This window comes from Malurus melanocephalus, unplaced genomic scaffold, assembly GCF_030028575.1.
Source record: "Malurus melanocephalus ecotype Western Australia unplaced genomic scaffold, MMel_1.1 scaffold_231, whole genome shotgun sequence".
Classification (NCBI taxonomy): domain Eukaryota; kingdom Metazoa; phylum Chordata; class Aves; order Passeriformes; family Maluridae; genus Malurus; species Malurus melanocephalus.
The window spans coordinates 556,516-576,534 of record NW_026623463.1 but is presented as its reverse complement, the minus strand read 5'-3'; the positions used below and the strand labels follow the sequence as shown (position 1 = coordinate 576,534).

The 20,019-nt window shown below is 38.6% G+C and overlaps 1 protein-coding gene across 1 annotated transcript in view; it reads right to left on the bottom strand.

Moving 5' to 3' along the window:
• GPALPP1 (GPALPP motifs containing 1) overlaps window positions 1–20,019 on the bottom strand; it is a 20,933-nt gene continuing 914 nt past the window's right edge. The window contains exons 2-8 of the mRNA XM_057374749.1: window positions 14,671–14,815; window positions 13,566–13,661; window positions 9,684–9,792; window positions 6,939–7,073; window positions 6,543–6,707; window positions 6,032–6,130; window positions 1–3,920 (exon numbers count right to left, since the gene is read on the bottom strand). Coding sequence (XP_057230732.1) covers window positions 3,702–3,920; window positions 6,032–6,130; window positions 6,543–6,707; window positions 6,939–7,073; window positions 9,684–9,792; window positions 13,566–13,661; window positions 14,671–14,815 — 968 coding nt within the window. The 3' untranslated portion in view covers window positions 1–3,701. The remainder of the gene's footprint in view (window positions 3,921–6,031; window positions 6,131–6,542; window positions 6,708–6,938; window positions 7,074–9,683; window positions 9,793–13,565; window positions 13,662–14,670; window positions 14,816–20,019) is intronic.

The window sequence follows — 20,019 nt, the reverse complement described above, 5'->3', positions numbered from 1 at the left end:
GAAATCACATGTGTTTTATTTGAGAATTAGGTAATTATGCATTTAGAAACTATATGCACTGTACACAAGTGGGGTGGCGCATGCTGAGGATGCATGCACAGTAAGTTTTCACAGATTCTGATTTTTAATGCTATATTACTCGTAAATCAACACGTGATTTGAAATTGGCTGGACAGAAATAACTAATTTACACTTCAGAAACAAAACAAGTCGACAAGCTCAATTAGCCCTGGACCCTCAGAGTCTTCTGGAGCATTTAAAATCTTCTTTATGCGGATATCMCTCTTTCCTATTGGACAGAAATATATTAATGTTTGATTTCAATGTCTCTTTCTAGAAGAAAGCTATTTCAACAATGCCACCTTGGTGCTATCAACTTGATTCCATCAAAGCCCTAAATAAAACATTTCTATTGCTGTTGATTATTTGGGAAATGCAGTTCATACAGAAAAGGCAATATGCACAGGGCATCCACTAATATCCATTCTTCAACATCAAAAGCAAAAAATAACTCCACAAATAGGTGCTTACATTAGAAGAGCATAGAGATTTTACCCAGGTATTACTGTATCATATTCTAACAAAATTTTCCAGCTGAGAAATCATGGTAGCTCAATATATTTGTCCTGAAGACACATCCAAAACAATCAGTAAGTTTTCTTGAAATATCTTTATTGCTTTTAATTTTTCCTTGCTAACAGCAAACTCGATTGTTTTTTGGTTTTGTTCTCCTTTTTTTTTGTTATTAATGTACAATGTTCCTTAAAATTCCTTTTAAAAACCCAGTGTATCATATGCCTAGCATAAAAGCCTTCTTTTTATCAACTATACTATGAATTACACCTATTTAACATTTCAGGAGGGGGACCCTAGTCTTAAGCAGGAATGTTCAACATCAGTATAAATAAAGGATGTATATGCCAGCACAAATCAAAGGCAAGCATGCTAAAATCTAGGCTGGTAGATCTTCCACATCCAGGAAAACCTCCCTGACATTTTTTTTTTCAAAACAGGGTTTCCTGATGTGCCTGGAATCAGTATRCTGTGACACAGGCTGGTGCTGCAGAATAGCAATAGCATACATTAAATCTGTCTTGGGAGCTGGCCACCAGAAACATGGCATAGTAATTATGGTGAAGATTCTCTGTGAAATAGATTCTGGTTTTTCAAATGAGATTCTGAAAAAATCACGTCCTAACATTTCAGCAGAAATGCTTTACAACTTGTCCAAATTGTAGATGTCTCATCTTTTACCATAAAAGCTTATAGAGCTTGTATATTACTGAATTACTGCTTGCTCTAATGACTATTTGAGGGAATGGTTTGGCATGAGTCAGAGATGAGTTTGGGTATTAATCCAGTTCGAAGGTCCACACAATTGACACAAAGTCATGAAAATCTCAACATGACCTCTCAACAATTCCAATTCCCCCACCTCAAGYTCATAACACTGACATTATCGAGTCTTTAAGACACTGTCTCAGAGTGGCAGGGAAAAAAAAGAAGGTTCAAAACTAAGTTCCCAGCTCACGTTTAGGCTTCACTAATTAAAACCACGTGTCCCACACAGGGAGGGGTAGTGTAGGACAGCAAAGGGGCTGCTGCACTCCCATTTAGAGACGGCTCCTGTCGGGCAACACTGCAGAGCCTCCTCTCACACACAGCCCTGGTGAGGGCAGGAGACCATGATGGGGCCAGGCAGGGCAGAGACCAAATAGCAGAAGCCAGCTGGATGGCAAGGTGTGGCCACCTGTGACATCTGATGATCTATGCTCATTTGGAGGAGGAGAAGGAGCCAAAGAACAAAAACAAAAACAGAGCACATAACAACAAAACCTTTGCACAAGCAGCCCCCATCCTTGTTCCAGACTTTGAATAAGCAAGAAGTGTATGACTTGCTCATGCAATCACTTTTTCTCAACTGTGAAGATTTAGCTAGTCATGCAATGCTCACCCTGTCATGGCTTTAATTGCCTAAAAAAAATCCCAGACGTTTCTAATACTGCTTTTCCAATTAAGAAATCTATACTTACTCAGACTATTAAGAAATCTATACTTGCTTAGTAGAAGCCTAATGATTCTTGCCTGCTGAGTTAAAAAGCATGAGGCACTAAGAGAAGTCTGTTTTAGGGGAGGAAAARTAAATACCCCTTGTTTAAACCCTCCCCTCACCTCAAAACAAAAGGCTCAGAAACTGATAACTGATTAAAGGCAAACATAATACAAAATCAGTCTCTCTTCCTTCTGAAGGTAGCAGATTTTTCAGGCAGCAAATTTTGCAAGTGGCAAAATACATTGTGTTGAAAAAATTATATCTAAATACATTCCACTCATTTGCAATGTTGGAAACTTTCCAAGACTTCTCAGCACATGAAGCTCACACAGGTTTTTAACAATCCATTTCTGGAGCTTGTTAGGCCACTGCTCCATTAAACATGAAGGAACCCGGACAGCATCTCTCAGGGCTTCCTTTTCTCAAATTACATGACTTTTTTCAAACTACAGCAAACCCCATAGTATTTAGTACTTCTAAACAAATTAACCAGCATCTCATATATTACATTGTTTTCATATATTACATTGTTTCAGCAACTGCTTAACAAGGATCCTAAACATTCTCTGAGACAAAGGGAGAAAGTACAGGTCTAATTTTAAATAAGTAACACAGAGCCACAGAATGATTCAGATTGGAAAATATCTCTAAGATCATGGAGCCCAACCTTTGGCTAATCACCAGTGTCATGTCCAGTTGTTTCTTGATCACCTTCAGGGATGGTGACTCCACCACCTCCCTGAGCAGCCCATTCCAAGGTTTAACAACTCTTTCTGCTGCTAACACACAGAAGAGGTAAATAACTCTAAATATGACTGTAGACTTTTTTAAATGTCAGATTTATTTCCAATATGATACAGAAGTGCTGTTCTGCTCTGCAAATTAACGAAAATAAGCTTTGTTTTGATTTTCACATTGTATGTGCTTAAAAAGACAGATTTCTGATGACAATTGAGAAATTTGTCATCAAATTTCTCAACTGTCATCAACTGAGACAAATTGAAACTCAAATCAGATTTTGTCGTCTCATATAGTACCATTTTAMAACGCACTCTGAAAACCTTGAGGTTTCATTACTCCTGCTACCACTAACTCTTCCTGCTATAGTACAGAAACTATTCTGCATATATATAAATCTGTATTTATGTACAGACACAAAATCATAGAAATAAAAGCACTGGACAAATGTAAAAGCTGCCATTTGAGTTATACTCCCCAGCAGGAACTCCAGTTGTGCAGTGTTCTGCACACAAACCTAAAGGGGATTTTTTCATGGCCTTTAGGTCAAGCTCAGAAAGAGAATCTTAAGCATGGCAGAAGAAAATGGAAAACTGCCAAATCAATAGCAAGATCAAATCTAGAACTCCTTAAAAACCTATTTTWATCAATTATTTTTACGTTAACAAAAAATATACCTATCAAAGTTTTAAAGTAGCAAATTTATATAATCTTTTTTTATACGAGAACTTTCCTTTGCTAGTTATGTTTTAGTACAGATGATCCTCCCTAAGAGAGTATTTACAGACAAGGAAAAATAGGTAAACATCAGGATATTTATTTTGCATACAAATATTTACAGAAAAATACTTACAAAAATGAATATTCAGACTTTAATTGACTTTACTTCAAAAAGCTTAACGCTTTCATCTTATAAAAACATATTGCCTTTACTGTGCTCAAATTTACTATTCAGGTCTCTGGATTTTCTTATAAGAGCTTTCTTCTGTGCTTCATCAAACCRATTGACTTTGAGATCCTGCTCTCGGTCAAATGGCCTTCTTTCCTGAGGTTTGCTCTTTTCTTCAGATGCTTTGCTCTTCAGCTTTTTCTGATGGATGTCCATGAGAGACTCCGACCTCTTTGACTCCTGGAGAAAGGGAGAAGGAAGAGGAAGTAATGCACTAACGAATATCAACAACATATAGAAATCCAAATGGAAAGATTGAAGTTAGAAAGGCTAAAAATTCCAGAAAAAGAAGACAGCTTAGGAACTGGATATAGAATGATAAATTTAGCATACATGGAGTAGAAAGTGTGAGCAATCTTTTCTAGGCTAAAATACTAATAATTCACTGACGTAGATAGCCATGATGTTGTAGATAGCCATGATGTTGTAGAATCTCTGCAGAAAATGCAGATAAATTATAAAGATAATGCAAAAGAAATAGAAAAGTTGTTCTGCCATTATTGGCAGAATGAAGACACCATGTCAAAAGAAATACCTCAAAGTACAGGCCTAGTTTCTTGTACACAACCCCATAGCATCTGGATTTGGTCATTGCTAGGGGCAGGAACAAAATAGATACACTTTCATCTTTCATGCACTGTGGTGGGCTTTTTAATGTGTGCCCCTAATTTTGACTCATCTATGGAAAGACCACAGGCCAAAGTCACAGGTTTGAGCTGGAGCACGTGTTTTGCCAAGTCAAGGACTTCAGCTGCATTTCTTAAAGAGCGTGATCTAGGCCCAAACACAACACAAAACTTCTGATTACACACAGGAGCAGGATTAGCTCTCAAACACCATGAAGCCCCTCATTTACTCATAYACAGTGCATTTATGTATCCAAACCAGTTCTCGCCTCAAAAAGTGCAAAACTTGAGCAGCTCTGCTTTCTCATGACTTTCCTTCACTTCCTTTGCATACACTACATCACACGTGCAAATAACAGTTTATGCAGTAATTAAGAAAAGATTCTCATGGAAAACAGAGAATAGACAATACCTATTAATGATGTAACTGTGTCAGTGTTGACAAAATTGCAYCAGAAAATGTATGGGGCATCAGCATGGAAAGAATAAACTGTAAAAAACTATTTAAAGAATAAAAGCTTCTATTCTAGCAAAATAACCTTGGTAAGTGTCAGTGAAGAAAGAAATAGGAAAGAATAGAGGAAAAAACTTTAAAAGAAAAAACCCACAACCCACCACCAAAAAATCAGAAAAGAACTGATTTAATAAAAAGAAAAAAACAACAAAACAACCCAAGAAACATTGTTCTTAAACTTTGAGACAACTCCACAAATCTTAGAAATAGCAAAGGTCTGTGTATGTTTTATTCTGGCAATGGTAGAGTGAAGAACCCATAGTTTTACATGAAAATTATTTTACCATATTCATAGTGATGGTAGAAACAGACACTAAAGAAGAACCTTAAGACAGAATGCTAATAGCTCTGGATTTGCAAGTCTCCAAGTCAGGAGGGACATTTGATTCAATGAACTACAAATAAATTATGAGAAGCACCAGATAAACACAATACATGTAAAAGAAGTCAAAGTTATGATTCTCAAAATAAGAGACAAGACTGCCATCTTTAAACCTTCAGGCCACACATCAGGGAAGAACTGCAATCAACAGCTGTAAGACAGGCAATGGTCTCCACACTCTGAGGGACAGGGCTGCCAGACAGAAAAGTGAGAGGGAGTTTGACACAGAGTTCAGATTTCTAGAAATCAACATCTGGCTGTGAACATTATCTGCTCYTGTAGAGACAGAGAAAACTACATGTAATGCAGTTACTGTCATGAGCAGTTAAYGTAATTAATGGCATAGGTTAATTAATGTGGTCCTGCTTAGCCCACCAAGCCTCTTTTAGTTTAATGCATGTTTGCCTAAAAGTTAAATATGTGGGATGTCAGCAATTGGGTGAAGCAAGCCAGTATTTGAATTAAGGTCCCAGCAATCACGTCCTCATGTGAGGCTGATTTAAGGAAAGCAACATCTAAAACTGAGACAATATACACAAACCCAAATTCTGTCACTTTGGAGAGGACCCAATCCTGTTCTTGTTGAAGTCAATGATAAATGCTCTAATGTGTTAAAACAGCAGTAGGTTTGGGCACTAGAAGGGAAAATCGTAGTGGCATCACCATGGAAACCAGCAGCACTAGAAATGAGAACCAGAAGAAAACAGTGAAGAACTAAAGGAAGTATCTTGTGATTACAGGCAGAGAAGTATCTTGTGATTACACGTACATTGTATGAAGTCACCTGCTCAATAAGCCTCTTGTCTCTACCAGACAATACCATTTCTTCATTATCCTTACTGCTTGACTTTTTTGCTTCTTCTCTTTCCTGATGAATAGAAGAAAATCACAAGCTATAGTAATCAGAATGTCTGAAGTAAAAAGCAAGCAAGTCTATATCTACTTTAATTAAATCTGGAGGGTAAAGGTCATGATAGACAACATCAGGTATTTTCTGCTCAGCTTGACAGAAGAAGAAACTGCACATGCTAATTGGAAAGTCAGTGAGCTGATAGAGAGTATCTGACTACGGCAAAAGGAGAGCAGAAATAATACCAATGATACTTAATATTGTTATTTCATTGCTTTTATCTTTAAGCCCGAATTAACAAATTTTGATTACAGAGAAAATCTGGAAAAAAAAATTTCACTGAATGGCCCATGGTGTATCTTTGTTTTCAYAGAACATCAGTAATACCTACTGCCTGCAGGTGTATTTGAATGAATAAATAAATGCTCACCTTGGCTTTTCTCTCTCTGTCAGCTGGAGTATCTGTCCAAATAGATCTATCACCTGATTTGTCATCAGCTCTTCTCTTGAATGTTCTTGGGCCAAATCCAAAGCTTTTCAACTCAGGTGGAAGCTCTGTCATCCATGATTCCCTGGTAACTTGCTTTGGTTCATCCTTTGCAAAAGAAGAAGGGGTGGAGGGAAGAGTAAAAAAAAACATAATCAAAAATTACTCTCTAAAACTCTTAGCTTCCAGCAGAAATCACAGATCTTTTTGCTTTGTGTAAAGTCTGCAAACACTTAGCAYCCCAAGTAGAACTGCAACTGGGCTCACACAGAAACAGGTGAATAGAAAGACAAATACACTCCAGCAACAAAACATTGGAAATTAAGAAATCCAACTTACACTGTCTGCTGAAGTAAGTTTTTCTTTCATTCTCTGAGCTCTGCGTTCGAAGTCTTTAGTCACATCAGATTCCACTGGTCCTTCTGCAGGCATTGGGCCTATAAGATTGTCTTCTTCCTCACTACTATCTGTCACCTTCCAAAAATAAAACATTTCTTTCAACCACAGTGCTCAGAGCATCAAGAAACACTTTAGCTTTATAGGATAGAAGGATTTTGCCTAGAAGAACATAAAAACCTAATGCAATACATCTCCACACAACAAAAACCTGGACAAAAACTCCAGATTAGACCTATTCTAACACTTTACAGTAGATATTTTGTCTCCATTTTGCCAAAAGCAGCATCTCCTATCTGAGACAAGACTGCTGGTAATGGCAGTGGCAGCCCACAAAGCCCTGCTATTTTACATTGCTCTCCACGCAGCCACACAGCCTTTGTGGCTGTGTGTAAATTTGGAACACTCAAGCATACCACTTCCATACTTTGGGCTTTACCAACACCAGCAACATTTGGATGCATCTCCCCAACAAGGATCCCAATTTCACACTGAGAAAGAACTGTCTCAAGCTCAGATTCTGTAAGGATGTCAGAAACATTAAAGTGCATGGTAGGGGTACCAGTGGCACRCATAGTACTATGCCTCTCGGTGTACAGTATTTCCAACTCTAACCCCTTGGCTCTGTCATTTGCTTCTTCGATCCCTTATGGATCCCTTCAGGAAGAATTTCTTCACTGTAAGGCTTGTCAAGCACTGGAACAGGCTGCCAGAGAGGTGGTAGAGTCACCATCCCTGGAAGTGTTCAAGCAACGAGTTGATGTGGCCCTTAGTGCCATGGTCTAGTTGACAAGGTGATGATGGGTCAAAGGTTGGACTCKATGATCTTGGAGGTCTTTTCCAACTTAATGATTCCATGATTCTGACATCGCACTATAAGGAATTATTTGGAGAAGGGCTAATAAAAATAAGTTTGTAAGGGACTAGATGTCAATAAGAATTGTCATAGTTGCTAGGGGTTGTACAGAAAGTTCACTGGTCCCTCCCTCCAAATTCAAACAGTACAGATGGGGATGGAGGCAAAACTCAACAGCAAATGGTGATGTCACAGTGCCCTGGGAGCAAAGCTAAGGTACCCAACATCTACAAAAGTGCAAAGATTTCTCGGCAGTCTGACAGTGCGTGATAAAGCAATGGGAGCAGGATAACAAGGCTGTGCAGCCAGGAAGCACAAAAGCATTACTTGAGAACACACAAGGTGGTGAATCATTATATTCACTAATGCAAAGTGAAGAGTCAGCATGGAATAAGCTGCTTCTAAAGATGTACTTGAATACAAAATAATTAAATAATTTTTTAAAAAGCCAACGAGAATTAGTCATATTCAAAAATAAGAAAAAGAGTATTATTAGGAAGGGGTAAAAAGGAGATAATTATTAGGAACAGAAAAAAGGTAAGTTCTGTAATACCTGTAAAAAAGCTGATCCTAGAAGATGTATTTATGAGAAAAGAGACTTTTTGTTTGCAAAATACAAAAGCCRACCAGTTTTGACATCTCTGCCTCAAGAAATCTGTCACTATGATAAATTGCTTAATTGTTATTTGGAGTTATGAGACGATGAGTATCTCAGAAATGTCAGATAATCATTCTTCACAATGAATTACAACAACATTCACTGTAGGAGGCTGGAGAATTATATACTTTGTAAATACTAACCAAGGAAAGTGATGTTGCAGAGCAGCTTCGCATCCTTCCTTCCTAGTATGTCTAGCATCTCCCATTTTGTCTGGGAGTTAAATATAAAAATGCAAGTATTTTAAAAATAAACAGAATAACCATTAATTCTCCCAAGGAATTAACATTCAGTTTATCACAGCACGAGATTCAGTTGCCTAAGCAGCGGTACCCAGCACCATTTTGGGTGTCTTATGGCCTCCTGTCTGGCTGGAAGCCCACATTTAAAGACTTGAATCTTCCCCATACTTCTAGTTGTATTTTATCACACATTTTATTCCTGAATGTCCTTTAGTAGCACACACATTATTTTGCAGCCAGGGATTGCAGACGACAGAACTTCTATCTGGTTTTCACCTAACATGACCAGAACAGTCAAAAACTGTGAACCAAAACGATGTGCTAGTGACACTGTCCTGCACCACCTCACTCCCAGTTACAGGTATTACCTTGCAATTGATAAGAACAATTTCAGYGACACTGTAATGCCATTCTTGATTACTTTCTTTTGGATAAACTTACTTAAAAATTACATCTTTAAGGAGGTGAAGATGTGCAAAACATTCAATTGTTTTGCTCTCCCATCGGCAAAGGAATAAAACAGGTAAATACTTTCATTCTAACAATTTCATTACTTCTTTAATGCCTTTAAAAATTTCAACTTTGCCAAGATGTTGTTTGTTAAGGATGGCACAACAAAACAAATAATGAAAAAATGTTAGGAAGAATTACTGTGCTTGCAGTTTAGGATGACAAGATTGCTTATGTTCAGTGAGTGCACAATCTATTTAACAGCAAAAGCACAACAAACCAGGCCAGACTTTTTGTTTTTGTTTTTTTTTAGGATTATTTGTGTTCCAGTATTTGACTCCAGCAACAATATGCCAGACACTTCTGGTCCAAAATTAAACTGTTATCCTGGGAAGTATGTCTAGTAGTCTCTTTCAGGCTGCAACTTGTTTAACCATTTCGGATAGCTTGTATTAAAACAACAGGCTTCTGTTTTCACAAACCTGGGGATGAGATTCTGATGAAACAGATGGTCCTATGAAACATCTGCTACTCCTGGTGTCCTCTGAAGGTTTCCTAAAGCCAGGTGGTAATGCAGGACCAATAATGGGCCTTGACAGCAGGAAAAAAAAAACCTCTTTATTTTTCAGTTGAGGGGGGGGAAATGTAACAGATCAATATAAAAATTAAAATAAAGCATTGATAAGGAGTGTGACTTTCCTTCCTCCCCATGCCAAGGGTGGCCCTGTGCACACATACCATAGAAATAACCAAGTAAGAGTGTCTCCATTTTCCAGAAGGACCTGTGCAGACAGTTTTCATGCAAAAAACCTAGGAATGCTGCAGCATGTAGTCAAGAAAATTCACTTTTTTCTTCCTTAGTTTCCTCTATCAGATTCAAGAGCAATGAAAGGTGCCAAGACAAATAAACACTTCTTCTCAATCAACACACCCAATTTTGTTCTGCTTGTCTTGCACCTCAGTTTCACCGTCCTTCAATAAGCAGAAACAGTGAACTGCTCTGATTTTATTTTACCTTGGAGGGGAAAAGAGAGAAGAAAAGTTCTGTGATTCCAAGTAACTCCACTGATTTGGTTTTGTGCAGCAGCTCCACAGGCAATGTAAATCCATTGTCTCCCTAACACAGGAAGGTGAGAATCTCTTCAATGGTGAAAAGACTACTACAAACTGTGCTCAAAGAAACTGCGCTTGCTATATTGAAAATCTTTTGTATGCGAGTTCCTCTTAATAATCCAACACAATTTTCTTTAAAGCTAATAAAAGATAATTAAAAACCAAACAACTGTCACCTGTAGACACATACAAGTGACAGTATCCTTACAAAGTAACAGCTGACTTTGTTTATTATGACCTTCAGTTGTGAGCTTTAGGTTATCAAACAGAACAAYATATGAATTGAATTTGCTAACTATGGTCTTTACTCAATACCACATAATCTAATCAGTACAGACCTGCTATAGTGGTATTATTGTCAGGGTGTAAAGAGGGGAAGTAGACGCCAGAAAGTCTTGCAAAAGAACTAACCACAGATATACAGACATGAGCAATAAATATGAGCTCAGGCCAGGACAAGAACACTGGTAAGGTTYTAAACCCAGGCAAGAAGTCTGGGTTAATTTTGAAGTTTCACCCACACCTAGCTGTTGCAGTTTTATCTTCCTTCCATCCTGGCTACTGTTTTGTTAAGACCATGTTTTAAATTTACATTTAAATTTAAAGAGATTGAGTTTAAACATATAGAGATACAGCCAAAAAAAAAAAAACCTTTTATTTTTGTATACAAATACTTTCATTTTGCATGGAGAGACAGTTAAACCAAAGTAGAAAAAAAGCTCTCTACTAGAATACATATGAACATCTCTGTTGTGGGCTGTAACTGTGTAGCCTGTGAAAAAGAACCAATCTCAAATGCTCTGTCTTGATTCTGTCACAGCTCAAAGGCTCTTTGAGGATATAGAAAAGTGGTGCTAATATTCATCCTTCCCATGCTTGCCATTTCTTATCCTTTTTTTTCCCCCTACATGAACAACTCTGTCTCTTTGGTCTTTTCTCTGCAGTACCTAGGTGCCATGATCCTTGACAGTTTCCTGGATGTCCAAAGGGTCTCTGAACAGGTGAATTGAATCTAAAKCCTAGCAATATATTAACTCTGATAATATATCTAGTACTATTTTAACTACTAATAAACAACTGGTAAACACATTTTACTGCGGTTGGCAASTTCAGTAACTTGTGGGCTAAGTTTTACTTTAAGGAATATTGCCATTTCATATATGGCAAAGAACATCTTCCTGTTGCTGGACTTGGGAGTCCATGCTAACACTTGTTTCAAGATGGGTATTTCAGCACTCTTCTGATGTATAACGTAATTTTTTTAAGATAACCTTTGCTCATTACCTTGACATGTGAACGCTTCAGAAATACTTATGAGTGCTGCACTTCTGTCTAACATTGACAAACAATAATGTAATTTTCAAAGCTGAAGGAATTTTTTTCACRTATATATTTTATGCTGTAATGATTCAAAGCATTTTCAACAAGCTGAAAATTGCCACATGAGCTGCCCCTCATCATGAACATATTGCTTTGACAAGTCTGGAAAAGATGTAAAAAAAAAGAGTAAAATATTCTTTAAAGAATAAAAGCTTTTCTAAAAGAATGAGTGTGTCACACAGAACTAATAAACAGCCTGTCCATACACTGAAACAAATGACCTGCATTTGTTTCAATTATTCATGGCTCAGTTGTCAGCTGGCAATCTGCTCAAGGCTAAGGGCAATGCAGCAGGGAGACAGCAGCATCATGTCTGCGCCCCGCACAGCTCACACGCCTCCCAGACTCCCAGGTGTGTGGGGGTGGAAGGCAGACAAGGCTCTTCCCACGCATCGCCCGCTCCCACCTATTCAGGGAATCGGGCTGGGTGYCAAACAGCTCTCCTCGATCGGCTTGCTCAGTGCGTGCTAGGAGCAATTGTACGATGAGGTAGGAAAGAAAACAGAGCAGGTGCCCAGCGCCTTCTACTGCTGTAATCTCTCACAGATACTGAGCAGACTCTTGCCTCAATGCCACAGAMTAACAGARTAKTCTGATTTRGAAGGGACCCACAAGGACCACAAAGTCCAGCTCTTAGGTGAATGGYCCCCTCCTCATCCATTTTACCATGAGTATTCATGTCAAAAATCAAGAAAGCAAGAAGGCTACCTCTGCTGCTATTAGAAACTACAAGCATTTATTTTCTTTATTAGAGAACACACTATTTTTAATGACCTGCTAAATTTTATAATTAAAATTATACTTTGTGCATATGGAACACAAGAAAAAAGAAAAAAAAAGTAAAAATTAGTTATTTTTGGGACCATCAAAGCACCGAACGAGACCACTGAGCAAAGTATAACCAAATGTACACAAAGAAGATACTTCCAAATAACCTTAGTTACATAAATTCTTATTTTCTTAGCTGCTGCCAAGCATCATAAAAATGTACCCAAAGTTAAAAAAAAAAACTTTGAAACTACTTTTGAGATGACATATTACACACACAGTTCAACAGTAAATTGAGTCACCTTCCTAGAAGTGAAAACTCATACATGACAGGCAAGTATGCTTTATCTACCAACTCCCTATTGCCTTGAGGAAGATAAAAATGATCAAGGGACTCTTGTACTTTTCATCACAAAGCATTCCCTTGGAAGAACCAATTTCACTATGGACTATCATTTCAAATTACAGAAGGAAGTGCACAGATTGATGCAAAGACTAAAAGGCTGTGAGACACAGCTGAATTCTGTATAGAAAATCCATATAATATTTTTTGGGGGAAGTATTTTACAGTTGTAAGCAATCAAATGGAAAACTTCCTGATAGAGACCATAAATAATGCTTATTTGTTTAGATCTGACAGCCTCTTTTCTAGAAAGCTACACTGCTCAGAGTAGTTTTGTACCTGGAGACACATAAACAACAATCCTTGATGCATTAGCAAATGACATGGTAAAGGTAACTGCCCTACTCCCTCACAGATCAGAAGGAGCTACAGAACTATGACTCCTGGTACCTGCAATTTGCTTTTTCTCCACTGATCTGAGAGCTATTAAAAGAAATGAAAGAAATTTGACATCCAAAATGCATCTCAGAAAATTCACATTAGTTCTTTTACTCTCCTTCCAACCTGGTCTAGGAGGGCTGTGTGCTCTGTTTCAAGGGAATGCAGTTCCTGTTCTCAGAAGGTRGAGAAACTATTAGCTCTAATTATCTGAATCTGAAGTGCACAACTGAAGTGTTCTGTAATAGTGACACAAAATATTTAATCTAAAGAAATTGTGTTTTAAGGAAAAAAAAAAAGAATATAATTCCATTTTAATTACCTCTCTGGAGAATCATCCTGTTTTTTAAATCCAGGAGGAAGAGCTGGCCCAAAAAAGCCATCGTCATCATCATCTTCAGGAATTCTTTTTGGCTTTCTGCAAATACAGATTTCACTTAATAATTACCTTGACATACACAGCAATTATCTACATTTTTTAAAGGAAAAAAACACATTAAATTATTTCATAGGGTCTTATATACTAAATATCCTGCTGTTGCCAAGGAAACTGTGCAAAAGGATCCAATATGATTGGAAGCAATTAAAAAAACTGGGAATATAAACTCTCCAAAAATGCTCTGACATTAAAAAAAMCGCAAAATAAAATTAAAAACAACATTAGGAATGCTTTTGCTGTAGAAAGTTTAGTATAATGTTGAAATACCCTCTTCTAATMATAAAATAATTTAAAATTCAGCACATTTCTTTGTCCATTTTTATATACTGTCTGCATTTTGAATAGTATTGTTCCCTGTTCAATTCTAATTAGCTGGAAAACTATTGAATAAGAAAACAAGAAAAAAGTGAGTTRTAATTACTCTAACACTCATTAATAYGGCATAATGGCCTTCACGTCTCTCATACAAGAGAGCAAATATACACAAATGCTTAACACAGCAATTGTGAGCAATCATCACAACAAAAGAGAGTATCTGGAGATTCCTGTTACTTGCTAAACCATTTAGGCTTTTTTCATCAGAGCTGACTAAACTGAATGCATAAATTCATGTCCATAAACAGTTCTTAGGCCTCTCAAAGAGAACTAGTATACCAAAACCAGGTATAACCATAAAACTCCAGTACCAATACTTATGTACATGCTAAATGGTGTCTGTCCTTAGCATAAACATGCAAAATTGCAGAACAAAAATAAAGCACGTAAATAAATAGATTTGATTGCCCCAAGTAACTTAATTCCACCACAGAGTGTCATACAGGTCAGCTGAACATTCTTGGCCATGAAGAAGACGCAGAACAAGTTTTACACAGGTACAGAGTTTACCTTTTTATATACTTCTTTTTTAATACAACACTGTCCCTTGTTCATAAGTTAGACACATGTGCAATACAATGTAAATATACAAATAACCCAAGGACATACTCACTTGGGTGCTGGATCTCCTTCKGTCTCCTCTTCAGAATCTCTGTTTGTGTCTCTGGGTAGAGGAAGAGATTCTGARTTGTCATCACTGTCAGGAGATTCTGAGCTACAGCTGCTTTTGTAATCTGGAGGCAGTGCTGGGCCTGCAACTGAACATCCAGAGTTTTTGGGGATCATAAAATCAGAATAGCTTGAATTGGTTTAAAGATTATCYAGTCCCAATCTCCCTCCCATGGGCAGAGAACCTTCTACTAGACCAGGTTTAATAAGGATACTTTTTAAATGTTTCAAATGAGTATGATCTATCATAGCATTTCCGAAACACATATCTACTTGGAATTACATTTATTCAGTCACTGCTCCCTCTTACATTTAGAGGAGATATCTTAACAACCTTCCAGAAGTTACTTCTTTCAGCACTGTATTTCCATGAAAAACCTGTCCTGAACTGTTCTAGTTTAGGACATTCATAATCCATTACCACATGAGCATCTCTGGAACAGGACTAGAAAGCCCTGTTTAATATAACAATTGATGTACAATGCATGTGGCATATTTRAAAGAAACTACCACCTTAACAAAGCATTTGAAGCTTACTAGTGAAGAAACACATCATTTGTACATACACAGCATGGGAAGCTATAAATTATTAAATGGGAAAATTTGTGACCATAATGTATTAAATTAATTGCCAGCCTGCTTTAGGAATGGTTTAGCAATTAAGGTTATTCCCAGTTCAGCTAAATGTAAACAGCAAGGACAGATTTAAGTACTCTGCTGAAAAAGGGATGATTTAGACAATCAGAAAATTAATTCAAAGAATCGTTGCTGTCAGAAGGCCAAGGCAGTGGATGGAGCTCTCATGCTCCAGTCAATCCCTCACCTTCTGGGGTAATGAGGAGGGTGGGGATATCTCAGCAAAGTTAAAATTCAGACACTAACACCACTAACAGGCCTGAGCTGTTTCTGGCACTGTGCYCACCAGCAGACACTGATCTTTATAGATTTATTTGGATATAGTAGCCTGTGCAGTGGGTCCAGAAGCAGCTTAGCCATTGATCCTAGCAGCAAATGCCCCCCAAATAAGACCCTTAACACAGATACCCTCACAAGCTCAATCAACAAGGAGTCAGCTGGAGCAAGCAAAATCCAGCAATGGTCCCAAGAAAAGACCTTCCCAGATCCAGGGAAACGCACACAGGGCCAGCACCCATTTACACAAACACCGTACAAAGTGCCCACATTCCCATATAAATGGAAATTTGATTCTACTGATGATTTAGCATCCTGAGACACAGACAACCATTCTTCCTCCTAATGCCTCAAGCGCTGAGTACAAGACCTGCAGGACAGAGAAGTGTTTTGGTGAGGAAAAGATATTGTTCCCTTTATGAAGAGTCAAGGTCAGATGAAAAGATAAATGGTACCAGGAAATTACATCTCCAGTTAAAGAACTACAACTTTTTGATAGCACATAATACAATCTGATGCAGATTATGGTTCCATTGTTAGCTGACAAAGGCTAGGCAGTAATCGAATCCTTTGAGAGAGCTTCACAAAGCTTTTAATCATCTTTAGCACAAGACACAAACAAGGACAGTCCACTAGTGAAAAAGCATCCAAACAGATCTGTCACTTCTTTGTTTCCTGATTTAATGGAAAAGACTTTAACTGGGACGTACAAATCCATTTCAGCAATAAGAAGGGAAAAAACAACCCAACAAACCACGTCTCTCCCTGCAAAAAAACCCCAAACACAACACCCTAGCCTTTAAAGGAAAATAAGTTCAACATGAAAGGAAACAGACGAATGACAATTAGGAATAAAAACTGCTATCAAGAAATCTCCTGTTTTGGTATGAAAAGCACTACTTGACAAAAAGCACTTTAAACCCAGACAAAACCTGCACAACTCCTTTCTCCAGCTACCTAGTGCCCTAACATCATGCAAGCAGACTTCATTTGCTCTAAATGCAAAGGAAAGGACTTCAAGTGAAAGGAACAAACTCAGACGCARTTTGATTAGTTTGATACTAGAAAGGAAGAGAGAAGTTGTTGTTTTGCAGTAAAACCAAAACTATTTAAGGAAGGAGACTGGTCCCACTGGCATATTGTCCAATGTCACAGCTAGCATACACACCTTGATCCCAATWCCCCTCCTTTATATTGGCAAAACTGTTTGCATGGGCTGTGCTATAAACTGGATGAGGGAACTTAGGAAGCATAAAAATAAAACTGCAAAACCCCAGCACCCTCTTGTTAGAACTGTTTGTTCATGGAACTTCAGCCTAAGCAAGACAAACAGAAACAAAATAGAGACAGAGACTGACTAATGAAGGGAAAATGGCATTTAAAGCCYGAGGAAGAAAAAGACATTGGATGGGATGAAAAGAAATGAACAGGAAAGAAACTTGGGATTAAAAATTAATACGGTCATGTGACTGACTGAGACTAACAATCAGCACAGACAACGATTTATCTACAGATCAGGGTGGTTTGGGAAGCCACAAAAAAGAGTAGCAAGGTAGAAATGGAAATTGCTAAGCATAAATTCTGGGAGCATAAAAAGAAAAGGATGAGGAGGGAAGCCAAGACCGAATCAGCCATCTAATCMCCAAAAGCCAGGAAAAAGTGAAAATGAAAGGAGGACCAGAGAAGAGCTCAAATTTCAGTCAGGAAACTGAAATGAATGAAGTGAGGAGGATAACTGGATGTTGCAATGGTGGGGCAACAGAAAAGGGACAAAGTAACCACAGCTCGGAACAATTCGGAGCAGAACAACAGGATAAAAAGGTATGAGAAGCAAATTTTGGAAATAGAAGAGAAATAGGACCAAGTGAGACTGTAGTGAATGTTCCACAGCTACTAGAAGTGACCATCCTACTAATGTTTCTCTGACTTGTCTTCTCCAGAGAGCTGGGTCTGGTGACCATCTGCCTGAAAATTAAGTCAATTCAATTAAAAAACCAAATTAAAACCTACTTTTTGTTTTCTTTTGCTAGGGTTATTTCTGCTGTATTTGGGAATTCTAAGCAACCTACCACACCATCCAAAACACACTGGGAAGCTCTCAAAGACAGACAGGGCCTTCCCTCTCCAGCACAGTGGTAGATCAGTTCAGACGTATCACACCAACACATTCATATTGTAACAAATGTGGCCTCAATGCTGAATCAGCCAAAACTACCTTTTGCATCTCTGGTTATTTTTAGCCATTCCTTAGCACTTCTCTCCTGCTGATACAAGGACAGCGTAGTGGCAGGGAAAAAAATGGGCCAAGGGAAGTACGATTCTTTCAGCAGGAACATAGTTAGGCCAACTTCATGCACTGTTATGAGGTGAAAGAACTGGGAGATGAGTGTGTCCCATGGGTTGGACAAGCTAAAAAAAGCAAAGGATTTTCCCGGGGTAAGCTTTTGAGTCTGTCCAACTACCATTTGCTTTCATCCTGTTCCCGATTAAGGGCCATAGAATTATTATTAGCATCACTTCTCTGATACCAGAGGTAGTCCAAGCACAACGTGGCTTGCCCCATGGCAAGAACACCAAGTGAATATTGCAGGAGAAAGTGTCTGGATGCCATATCCAGAGAGGGGGTGGGAATGAGGCTCAGAGGGGCTGAGATATTCACTACCGACTGTGGTGCACATCAGTTTGCAAAAGGGTATAAAATACTGWGGGAGACTGGGCCAATTGGTCTCCCAAGGCTCCAGACAGCTTCCAGATGGATTGGCCACAGCAGGAATGTATTAGCAATAAATCTAATCATAATYATACATAATCACTCTGTCCTATTTCTTGCATATGTCTGAGAGCCTTCTCTTGTGCCTGAGAGCCTTCTCTGCCACAGGCTGCTCAAAGTCCTACTTTGTTGCTGTTGGGAGACAGAAATTATGAAAGTAGAATAAAAAAACAAGTGCTCTTAAAGAAAAGCAATGAGTAGCTGAAAGATCAGCAAGACAATCAGAACAGAAAAAATACTAGAAAAGCTGTTCAGCATTAGAAGGTGAAGCATCTCTTAAAACACAAGGGAAATTGTTACAGAACAAATTCTAGGCCCATCTGACTCAAGTCCCAGAAGCTGTTGCAGTGCAGAAGGTGCTTGTGGCAGCCCCACCGCATGATTTCTGTCACTCCAGGTGCAGGGCTCCAGATGGAGCTGTAGTTCTGCACAGCAAAGTGTGTTACGAATAAGYCCTTGCTCTCCTTTCTTCCTCTGCACTGCAGAAGTCTGCCTCATGGGGTGAGCAGGGACACTTAGCTGTTGCAAGTCAAAGTCAGGAAAAGTTTGTAGAAGTTATAAAAACAACCTCCCAGTAGCTGGGGTTTGGGGATTTTGGTTGTTTGTTTGTTTCCAAAGGCAAATAAATTCCTTCATCCACTTCAGACACTTCCATGCATATCTTGGATCAGTTGCCAGTGCAACTGTAATGCCATGGAACTGATATACACTGGGACAAACTAGGCTGAGTAACCTAAACTAGATGCTGCTGAAACACCTGATGTCACAAACCCATGGCCTAATGATAAGTTTAACTTGTTTTGTTCAGTGGATTCACACATGGTATSTATACTTGCAACATGCATCAGTGTGCTGATGGAAAGTGAATAAGCCATCAACACAGATTTGACCAGGACAGGTTGCATCAGCTCATACAAGCGTGTACTCAGGGTTTCTGCACAAAGCAGAGCTCTGGACCTGAAGCTTGATGTTGCCATGGTGTCAACTAATGCAGCAGCTTTGTCCCTTTTCCTAGTGCTCCCTCTTCTGGATTTAAAAATTAAAAAAGCAAAGAAGCAAAGCAAACCATTCCCATTGGAGCTGTTTTCTTTTCTTTATTTTTTTTGAATGATCACTGACACACTGCYAAAAATTGAATACATGTACTAGTGCCTGAACCTGGATTAAAAACAAGGACTGCAAATGCTCACARTGCTGCTTCCAGAAATACTACTCATACAGAACAAGCAAGAGTTTAAGGGGGGGGGGGGGAACTGAGCTCCAACCTGGCAGTCAGCTGGTCTCGGTGGGATCCCACTTCTGACATGACTGCTCTCAACAGAGAGACCTTAGCAGCGAGGGACCACAGCCCCTGAGGTACACTGCCTGGAAAACCACAGCAAAAGCAGTTTGCTCTGGAAAAGGAAAGCATGCTGCATAGGCCCAGCCTCCTCTTTTTCTACTCACTAATTTCACACTTGGAGCTACTGAAGAGGCCAAGCTTCAAAGCACYTGCGAGACTTCAGCGAGAAAAAAAGTAAACCACTCAACGCAGTATTTTTCTAAAAGAAGTTTAAGAGCGTTTCATATCTGTAGTATTTCATCGCATATGGGTGCTCTTTTGGTTTGTTC